The sequence below is a fragment of the Centroberyx affinis genome, unplaced genomic scaffold, assembly GCF_046629955.1.
Source record: "Centroberyx affinis isolate AG114_WGS23_722 - 3 ecotype Tasmania unplaced genomic scaffold, CSIRO-AGI_Caff_v1 ptg002323l_1, whole genome shotgun sequence".
Lineage (NCBI taxonomy): Eukaryota > Metazoa > Chordata > Actinopteri > Beryciformes > Berycidae > Centroberyx > Centroberyx affinis.
The window spans coordinates 46537-57688 of NW_027280592.1; the positions used below are offsets into that span (position 1 = coordinate 46537).

Sequence of the window (11152 nt, forward strand, 5' to 3'; positions counted from 1 at the left end):
TTGTTGTTGGGTTATGCGATTGTACAACCTTGCCAAAGAAAGCATAAGCTAGCTCAAGTACAAAAGCAGGATCTATGTCATGTTGAAGCATTATGTAGCTACTGTAGATGTGTTTGTGCACCATGTTCTCTCATTCTCCCTAAACTGAAGATCACCAGCGAGATTCTTCACAGCAAAGTGTCCGTGTGAACACGATGTCCCATAGCTATCCCATATAGAGGGTGCCTTCTTTCTGCCTGTAATCATTAAATATGATGATATAAGGCACACTATTTGCCTCTATTTAGCAAAATCTGGTGAGCTTGCAGGATGAACACGGATACAGGTCTATGTGTAGTGCACTTACCCTCACCATAATTGCCTGCTGTAAAAAAAAAAAAAAAAAAAAGAATATATAGGAGCCTTCCCTATTCACAATGCTTACATCTGGTTTTAGCCACACTGCCTCTCTCTACTTGATAAGAGAATCTCGGGTCCACAAAATGTCCTGGTTATACCATTATTGGGATCAGCTCACTGTCAATTCAAAAAGTAGAATACTAAAATTCAAAAGTTGAAATAACTCATGACATAACATGCTTCTTCATATCCAATCTATTGACAACTGATTGTGAGTAAAAGTTCTCATTGTTATTGAATTTTGCTTCTTCAACTTTCCGACTCCAACCCTGGACCACGATGGATTTTGGAATAAGACATTGATGTACATTCTAAAGCTCAGCTGCCATTCTGAAGTCATCGTATCTGATATTCAAGTCATAGAGCCTAGAGTTATTTTAGAATGCATGAAAATGAATGTTACATTGTGTGTGTATGAAAATATTTTGCATTTTACTGTAGAACCGAAAACGAGGCAGACAACACATTACTTCTTTGTAACTGGTAGCTTGGTGTTTGAATGGTTCATTTTCACTGTCTATTCTTGAAAGGCGACTCAGCGTTGTGATGTCATAAATGAATGATAGTAACTACTATAGCAATAATACCCTAAAAGGGGCATTCTTTAATGTGATTATGGGTATGACAATAGTGTCACCAAAGTATCCATAATCCCAGTAAAGAACATCTTTAAGGGTATTATGTTTAACCAACGCAACCTTTCAGTCAGAAAGGATTTCTTCAAAGTAATATACAGTAAATACAGACGAACAAAAAAGAAAAGCTTTTTGGGAATCATCAGCATGGTTGGAAAATTCTCTGACCAATCAGATTGATTGAGGAGTGATTTCTGATTGGTTGGAAGGGTGTTGATTAATTTCAGATAATCACACTGCTCTTAAATTTTCTATACTAGTCTTGTACTTTGCTTTCCATAGAGGCCAACCACCCTCTGCTTCACATCAGGGAGTGCTTAGACCCCCGAGTCATGCATAATTTTATAAACAACCAAACACCATGTCATATATTATAGTATTATGTTTTAGAGGTATTCTCGTTAATTCTACAATTACAAACCTTTTTTCCCCCCCATCTCTCTAAAAGAGTCACCCTGGAACCTTGTAATTTCAAAGAGATGCATATTTTAGAACAGAGAACATTTTCTATCATAACGTTATTTTTTAATCATGCGCATCACCATAGTTCAAGAGCAGTAAACCGACAACAACTACCTGCCTTGGCGATCAGCATCTCCCACCTCTTTATATTTATTTAGGCTAACAGACAAATTACTTTCTGATCAGTGTGATCACAGAATGAAGTATAATATTTCCTTGCAGTGAGATATGTTTGAAGGAATGAAAGAATAGTGCTGACTACATGTGGTACAGAGTGGCCATTTTGGGAGTTTAACCAATTTTTAAACAACTAATAACACTGAAAAGTATTCTACCCAAGTGAAATATTGATTGAACAATGAGGTCACATCTCTGAGTCTGCCTTTCACTCTTCTACCGATTGATGTGATGGCCGTTGCCCTGAGTCAAATGAAGCACACAACACTTTATTGTGCCCGTTTGTTACACTGGCACACAGCGTTAGCAGAAGCTGTATAAAATTTCAGATACAACAATGACAAAAGTATAGTTTGAAATACTCAAAACTGACAGAAAAACATCCATGCAAACTATGTTAAGTTATGGGTGTTTGGCAAAACACACACTACCAATGACTCCTCTAGCAATATTTACCCCAACATTCAAATTTTAAATATAACTCAGCAACAATTTTGCCGTAATTTAGTCTTCCGTCATGATCCTGTTAATCTTTTTCACTCATTTCACATGTACCTTTGTATGTATGAGGCTCAATACCACAGCTACATACATAAATGTAATTTTTATATGTACATAGTCAAGCAGCATTTTATGTAGTATGTGAGTGTGGTTTACTTTATTTTGTGCTTGCCCTGCATTTCTTTTTCCGTCTCAAAGGAACGGTTTTGAAAGGTGCATCAGTGTGTTCAATGACAAGCTTTTTGAGCCATTGTCACTCGACCACAGGGCGCATTTTATCGATAAGAGTGCTTTTAAGGTTGGCCTGAAGAGGGAGCGTCTTCTCATGGGAGTGTAAAAAAAACAAAAACGCCTGAACATGCAAGAGCTTTGTAATTCTAAATGTAGCAACACGTTGAGCACTTAGTCATTCAGGACGCTAACAAACGAATGAAAATACTTACTCTTGCTAGTGATCAGCTTGAAAATATATTCCAGCTAAAACACCGTAAGGAGTGGTATGTTGACAGTTTGTGCTGATAATTCTTGAACAAAACAAGCCTACCATTGCTCCCATTTTAAAGTGGTCTCACTGAATGTATTTGTATTGATTTCAATGTGTTCTATAGTGTGCTCCTCTTGTGTCTAGCCATTGAACATTATGGGCTTTCTTTCTTCCAAAATGGGCAACTCTTGTGTTTACCTCTGTAATGATGGTAGTGTTTTTAGTCTTGCCTTTTTGTGCACTAAATTAATAAACTCACTTGATACCAATACCAGTTCATAAGCTTTCTCATCCAAGCAGTTTCACTGTATTATGTAAAAAAATATCTTTATTTATCTGACACACACAAACACAAACAGTGGAAAACAGAATATTTCTAAAATTTTAAAATAAAGGGTACACTTGAATAACTAATGCATAGTTTAATTCACAGTGGCTTTATTCCAATGTATTAACCTATGGGAAAGAAGAGTACACAATAATATGCAAGTAGTTACTGAACATCCTCCTAAGAAGTTATTGTAGTCTTTTACATTCCTGTGAAGACTGAAACACAGGTAAACACAGTAGAATAAAGCCATTTTAAGGTCAAGTGTTACCAAAGGTTAAAAGCCATTTTAAGATCAAGTGTTACCAACAGGTTGTCACAATTAATTTTATGACTCTCCCTCCCTCCGTGTGTTTATCAAGACTCCAGTCATTCGTAGATCTGGAGTGCGTCTGTTGCTCGTGTCTTGCCTGGTTGCCGTGGCTCTTGGTTTGGGTCGCAGCCTATTTCGCCAGACGGGAACGGTGACCGCAGCCGTTTGAGCTGGCTCTGGTCTCCTTGAACCTACAAAAAGATTTGCATCATATTTACTGAGTCGGTCAAAAAAAAGAACAGTCAAGAGTTTGAGCTTTCTGAAACTCTCCCTTTCCTTCCTAAGTCACAGTGTCTGCCGTATTAACGCATAAGCCTTGTTAGCTGTTCGTCATTAGATTTTGTGGGACACTTAAAGGTATCGAAGCACCTCAGAGTTCAGCGTACCGTGTGAGGGAGCGACCTTAGCCGTCTTGTCCAGCAGCGGCACTCCTGGGACAAACAGATCCTTTAGGTTATTCTCTGGCAGTTTGTCACGGGCATTGGAGAGGCAGGAGGCCAGCTGAGGGGCGGCCTTCCCCCCACTGCCGCTCCGAGTAGGGGGACAGTAAACAACAAAGCCGTCCAAGGGGCAGGAGTTCGACTTCCGCAGGATCCCATCCACACAGTCTGCGTGGAACTGAAGAGAGTGTGTGTGTGTGATGGGGGAAGGGAGAGAAAGAGAGGGGACTCTATATAATAAAGTTTTTTGCATTGCCATGTTTTTTTTTCATTCATTATGGTCATATAGATGAGCAGAGTGATTCAGAAGTCTCAGGTCCTATTATCCTTCATTAAGCATGTTGGGTACTTGCAATACTTTCCCATAGGTTAACACACAAATTAAAATATCATAAGGCCACTGTAATAATAATAAAGTCCACCATAAAGTACCTTGTTACCCAACCTTTTCTTTGTATGTGTAAAAAACCGTACGTACAACCGTACATATATTCGATTTTCATTAAGTACCTACACAGCTTCACACCATTTTTCCTATACTTTTCCGTGATTTGGTACAAAGGTTAATACACTGAAATAAGGAAGTTCAGAGGCGCCAGTCTGTCTTTACCTTGTGACGGCAGGGCAGGGTTCGGGCGATCTGGCGCAAGGCAAAGCTCTGCAGACAGATCCGACACTGCTGTCCCGGGTCCAGCAGCTGAGACCCTGGCCTCACCCGGACCGCAGGCAGACGCCTCAACACATGCTCCGGTAGCGGGTCCACGGCATCAGGAGCAATGCTGAGGAGGGACATGAGAAATGACGAGTTAATTTCCAGAATCCAGAATTTGTTGTTCTAAAATCACTGTAAAGCCTCATGTAAATTGCATCATTGTAATAAAAAATAAAACACATGTTCAATAAATCTCATTAGAAATTGTATAAGACCTCAGTCCTCGGTTCTGCCAGAACTATGCAATTTATAACTGAAGATTTACTGGTCTTACTAGAACTCAGATGGAGACAAAATGCCACAGTGTGGTGGGGTAGACTGTCATTATTCAGTATTTCTAATAAAAGAATTTTGTTTGTAACATTTTTTTAATTGTTTTCAACTAAGGACTTCGTAACCACTTATAACCACTATCCTTCTAAAAAAAAAAATCAAATTTATTTCCTTTATCAATCATTATGTCAGAGCAGGAGTCACTGTTTTCAAATGAATGAATATCTCATTTCAGAACAAAACTCTTCAAATATTCAGTTCCAAAGAAATCTTTTATTCTCTTTCCTTATGTTAACCTTTTCCATGATTATTCATAATCATAAAGGTGGAAAAACTTCATGTACACAAACTTTGCCGTCCCATACCAATTAATTCAGATTCAAACTTTAAAGCTGCATTAGGCAACTTCATATTTTTGCGACTCAAGTGGCAGCAAGAGATAACTGGACCTAAATTTCTTCTTCCATGACAGGTAGATGGTGAAAAATATCACAGCAGGTTCAGCCATCATCGATTCGTGTGTATTTTTACATAAAAATCTTGTTAATGGCCTGTGAAACAGTCAGTATTCAGACACTGAACCCGACCATCTTCAGTATGTACAATTTAATCAGTTATCCATCATGAAGTGGATGATTTGGATGTGTTCCATAACTTGCCTGTGATTCGCTGGCTGAGAGGACGCCCCTCTTTCTTCATCAGTCAGGTCCTCTCCCACATGGCGCCACTTCCCTCTCCTGTTCTGTTTGAGGTTTGGTCACAGGTTTTATTTTCCTATTAGCTAGCTCTTTGCTTGTGTTTTGCATCCCGCGGCATCTGGAGTCCTACTTGCTGTGTCTTTTAGCTCGTGGCCGCTTTACCTGGACCCGTTTTTCTTAAATCTTTCTTGTGTGCTTCCTCACTAGAGCAGAAGATCGTGCCACTGTCCAGTTACAGTCCAGCGAGCGGGAACCCAAGACTATCATTTTTATAAACTTAATAAAACTTTTTATCATTCTGTCTGTGGTCCAGTGCTCGGTGTTTGGTCAATTTTCTAGAACCTTTTATTATGTATTATATTATTATATCCATTATGTGTATGCATTATGTGCATTTTCATTAAGTATTGTGTACTTATGGAATAAGGGTATTGCAAAGTGCTGCCTGAGTCGGATTTTGGATCAGCACTGCTCCTGTGAAACGCTCGAGGCCCCATGTGGTAAGAAAGGCTGATGCAGTGCAAGGAGAATTTCAAGGCTGAATCCAATTTGCTTACCGTTCGTGAAACAAACCGATGCTCTGGGTGGCAGCCCTTCTTTGAGCAGTCCTCACACAGGTAGTAGTAACGGCAGACAGTGCATCTGAACACATTAATAGGAATTGTATAGGGCAGAACACAGCATTTGAATTACTAACAGTTTGACTAAGAAATTAAGGGTTATTGAATTATGTAGCAAAGTTGCATACGACAATTAGGGCTGGGCGATATGGACCAAAAATCATATCTCGGTATTTTTAGGCTGAATGGCGATACACGATATATATCTCTGTATTTTCTACAAAGTGGGTTAAATGTTCAGTTGTAAGTAGGGCTGGGCGATATGGACAAAATCAAATATCACAATATTTTTGACCAAATACCTCGATATCGATATTGCGACAATATTGTAGGGATGACTATTGGTGCTTTCACAAAATATTTACACAATGAGATTTTTGATAAAAAATCATCAGTAATGTGGATATAATGACTAAGTGGGTAAAGGCAAATAATAGAACAGCTAGAACAGTCTGGTAAGTTCAGAAAATGACATCACTTTACTGTAATGCAGCCTTTAAAACCAGGAAAAGACACTTATGCCATATCACGATTACGATATCCAAAATCTAAGACGATATCTAGTCTCATATCACGATATCGATATAATATCGATATACTGCCCAGCCCTAACGACAATCTAAAAAGTTAACATATTTTTACCAGACACCAGATGTGACTAGTTAAAATGCAAGAGGGTAGGACTGGTATAAATCACCATACTGCAAATATTTCATTACTTTTGTGTGACTCATGGGATGTATTGAGGATCGATGCAGCAAAACAAAACAGCTGCTACTGCATGGCAACACTTCTCAGTTTTCCTCAGTCATTAACATTACTAGCTTACTTGAAGCATGTGCCGGTGACGGGGCAGACGCGGCAGTTGTGGCAGAGAACTCCCAGATGTCTGTCGGGCTTCTCCGTCTCTGCGGCAGCGTAGAGCTTGGCCGCGTTCTTCACCTCCTTCCGCAGGAGCTTCAGAGAGCCGAAGGCCTCCCTGCAGAGCGGGCACTTCACCATAACGTCCTGGCCCGACAGCTCCTGGTGGTCCGCCCACACCTTCATGCAGGAGATGTGGACGTTGTTGCCGCAACCGAACCTGCGACAAAGAGGAAAGCTGAGAATCAAGAAAAGTCGCGCGATTCTGGCAAAAAACGTTTTTGCTGATTATTACAATACATCTGGACACAGTCTTTTACATTATGTCTTTGTCAGCGTTTGAATTAACTGTCCAAAACATTTTGTGATTAAAAAAATTAGATGTTAATACTTTGGATTTACTCTGTGATTATGATTTTGTGTGACATGGAGCCTGTTTTTATTAAATGCCAAGTATTTTGCAGGCCAGGATTAGCTTTATTTTTTGTTCCTTCATAGCTTGAAGAATGGTAGAAAAATTTGTGCAGATACAGTTTTAACAAAATATTATGAATGTGATAACAGTCACAGCTGGACAAATTAGGATTTACACTGCTGCACACGGTCATGTTCTATGGAAGCCCATTCCCGCCACTCACAATAAAAAGTGACTGAATTGTGAGTTTTTTTCTTGCAATTGTGACTTTATTTCTCACAATTCTGACTTTATTTATCAGAATTCTGACTTTTTATCTCACAACCCTGACTTTATATCTCACAAAAAAGTCAGAATTGTGAGAAATAAAGTCAGACCTCTGATACATAAAGTCAGACCTCTGATACATAAAGTCAGAATTATGAGAAATAAAGTCAGAATTGTGAGATAGTCAGAATTGTAAGAAATAAAGTCAGAATTGCAAGAAAAACCCCCCACAATTGAGTCGTTTTTTATTTTATTGAGTGGCGGGAATGGGCTTCCATAATGTTCAGGCCAACAGAGCAGCAGAAGCCGACTAGAAAACATTAGTGTACTGAAACAACAGTCTGACAACACCGCCCCCCTCCGACCTGCACCGCCACACACCTGCAGTAAGACACGGGCAGCCGTTTCTCCAGCAGGTCCTCTTGACAGATAGGACACACATCCTGGGCTTGGATCACTTTCCGGCAGACGCTTCCATCCTCCCGGCCCGGGCTTTGCAGGCTCGGGAACTTCAAGGCAGTGCTGCGGCCGCTTTCTCTCCGGGGCGTCCTGCTTCGGTGGGTCATATGGAGGATCTCCAAAATTTGTCTTTCCACCAGCCCTTTCTGAAAGCAGTCTAGAGCAGAGTTATTTTTAACATCTCAATATGCAAGCTCAAGTGCATGGGGTGGGTCAGTTCTTTTAAAATTGCCATTCACAGCAAATGTTCCAGTGCTAATAAGTGATTTTTCGCTCACAATTATTTGGAGTTCACATGGCTGTAGAACAATTTTTAAAGTGCCTTCTTGCAGAACAGAGGTTGGCAAATCAAGCCTGTTCTGCTATGGTCCTTGGTCCTGGAACGATTTGCAGGCCAATCTTAAACTTGATACCCTTACCTCTTTAAATGATTTTAAACTCAGAATAATGGAAGTGGTCACTGTTAGCTGCAGTTGCTTCACCTAACAAACACTGGATTAAATATTGCTGCCTTGTTTTTGTTTATGCACTTTATTATGTAATGTATTCTTGTTGTGATTGGATGTTGTTGTCCTGTTTTGTGTTTGTTGCTGCTATTTGACCCTGTCTTGGCTAGGTCTCACTTGTAAAAGAGGTTTTAATCTCAATGTGACTTCCTAGTTAAATAAAGGTTATATATAGGTCGGCTGTTCAGAACTGAACTGTTTAAGAACTGTTTCAGAACTGTTTAACACTGACGGGTGTGGACTGATGGAAACACTGGCATGGTGTTGATTTTTACACACATTAAATTAACTTAAATTAACACTGACAATTTTGCTGTGTACATCTTTCAGGTTGAAATGAGGGTTTTAATTCCAAAAAACTATATCCAATTTTGAAAGTTTTTTATCTGAATGTCAGGCAATATTTCAAAAGCACAGTTGATTCCATCCAATGAATGGATTCCATCCATTCATTTGACACTATAACTGGATTGAAAATGATGGAAACGGTGTACAAAAAAAAAAAGGAACAGTCTGCAATTCATCCGTTCAACTTACATTCATGTTCTCTGGGTAGTCTGAATTTCCGCATTAAAACCCTGTAATGAAATGAAGGGTTAGAAATCCTTTCTAGCGTTAGGGTTGAATTTGAGAAGTTCAGACCAGCAACTGCCATCTAAACCTAAACCCATTAGATCTTTCAGACAGACACAATATCACAGGTGGTTCTCTACTTAGCCTATGACCTAAAATAATTTGAACAGAACTGTACACTTCAACTGCAAATTAAGTGCTAGGATTAGTTTTCCTATAGAATTGTTTTACTGTAAATGCTAGCCAGGTTTTCGTTAACTAAAATGCCAAAATAAAAATGAATGATTACAGAGAGAATTGTGGCTTTTATACAATGATTATGAATGATGTGTAGGCCTACATACTGTAAGAATAAAAAAAAGGAACATCAGTCAAGAATTATCATTGGAACGTGTCTTTGAAGAATCAGATTGCTTGGCTGAAACTACTTGTACAATAGTATGATGATATTTGTTGTGTGTGTCAAAGGTACCAGCAGATGTGTTTGCATGGCTCCATCTCCCTGTGGAATACAGGACAGGTGCAAGTATGCGGGTCGCCCAAGCACACCTGTTAGGAAGAACATGGCATCATCAATACAGGTATTTACTCAATATGTTGAAGAAGTTGACGCAAACCCAAGATAGAACAGAATTTTGTTGAGAAGCAATATGCAGCCTGATCCTGAAATGCAGAGTAATTACCCTAAGGTTTTTGGCCTCTCCCTCCTCCTTCAGTAGAAATGATGTCGGGCCATAGGCTTTAAGGAGGAATGCAGTCATGTTGAGGGCTTGGTCCTGGTGGGAACTCACTGCATCGCTGGCGGTGTTCCTCCAGACAGTTTTCCTGAACATCCTGTCACTGCAGAAAGAAGATATCAATTCATTATTTATCATGTAGTAAGAATTAAGATGTGAGTGTTGTTAGATACAAATAGAGCATGGAGGTCTGGGAAAACTGCGAAGGGGTTAAAAGTTATGAAACCACTGGGACCAACCAGGCTAAAGATATATGGAGTTATGGAAAGGTGCACTTCATGAAAAAAGTAAGTGTCCTTAATATTCTGTACACTCACTGCATACGTACACATTTCAAATCACCGTAGATTATCTGCTAACAGCCAGGGAGAAATCTCCATGAAGAAATACAATCCATGCGAAACTGTACTTTTACCATTTGGTACCAAAAAACCGTTTGGTTCACCAACTTTCAGTAGAAGATATCATGCATTTATGTCAAATGTGAAAAGGGGGAAACGGGAAAGGTAGGCTAAGGTAACTCGAAGGTAACTTACGTTACTCAGGTAGGCTAACGTTACTTTCAAAATGTCGACCACTGGGATTAACATGAAACTGATATTTTTCATGTTCAGACAGAGTTAGAATTAGTGCCGAATTGACTTAGTTTTTGCTTTACCAACCGTGTATTTGGCATATCCCAATCAACGTTAAGTTAAAGTTAGCTAGCTACTTACCTGTTTGCTACTGGTACTACCGACATAGCTACTAATGCAAAAAAAACAGCCTAATTGAATAGCTAGTGTTACATTAAGCAAACTGTAACAAATTCAGTTTGATAAACTCATCTGTCAAGGCTCAGACTTCCCAGAAATTACTTGTCTTTTGTTTAACGTTACAATTACACGAGACTAGTAGCTGCTTTTACTAACTTGCAGACCAAGTGAAAGGACGCCGTAGTCATGGCAATCTGACTGTTGTCATGGAGTTTGGTTACCAGCAGAGGGCGCTGTTGCCTAGGACCAGAAACCCTGGGCTGTTGATTAGTCTGTTTGCTCCCTATCTGCCTGATTCAGAGGGATGTGGCTGGTAAAAAAAACAGCATCAATAAATTTGCAATAAATTTAACGGACCGAGAAATCGTCTGGAACCTGGACAGAACTTATAGGCTTAATAAGGTTGAAGATACAATAGTTTATTGCCATAGCAACCAAAAAGATATGGTTTGATGTGCTTGTCTCGGTGTACCCAGAATAGACACAAGGCAGGACATGAGGCACACATACACATATACCCTTCATATAGTTCTAATG

General features: G+C 39.5%; 1 protein-coding gene across 1 annotated transcript; it reads right to left on the bottom strand.

Moving 5' to 3' along the window:
• Positions 1-3355: 3355 nt before the first annotated feature.
• zswim2 (zinc finger, SWIM-type containing 2) lies at positions 3356-9956 on the bottom strand. The gene is made up of 10 exons (XM_071533093.1): positions 9807-9956; positions 9596-9672; positions 9088-9128; positions 7967-8201; positions 6872-7123; positions 5980-6064; positions 5384-5466; positions 4350-4518; positions 3669-3917; positions 3356-3490 (listed from the first exon to the last, which is right to left on the bottom strand). The coding sequence occupies exons 1-10, from the start codon at positions 9954-9956 to the stop codon at positions 3356-3358; spliced, it is 1476 nt and encodes a 491-aa protein (XP_071389194.1).
• Positions 9957-11152: the final 1196 nt, after the last annotated feature.

Bases quoted from the DNA above. Each gene is read 5' to 3' on its own strand.
- zswim2 (XM_071533093.1), bottom strand. From the start codon at position 9,956: ATGTTCAGGAAAACTGTCTGGAGGAACACCGCCAGCGATGCAGTGAGT. The intron at 5,467-5,979 runs GTAAGCAAATTG...AACCTCAAACAG, and splicing joins ATCGGTTTGTTTCACGAACG to AACAGGAGAGGGAAGTGGCG. The intron at 4,519-5,383 runs GCAAGTTATGGA...GTCCCTCCTCAG, and splicing joins TCTCAGCCAGCGAATCACAG to CATTGCTCCTGATGCCGTGG.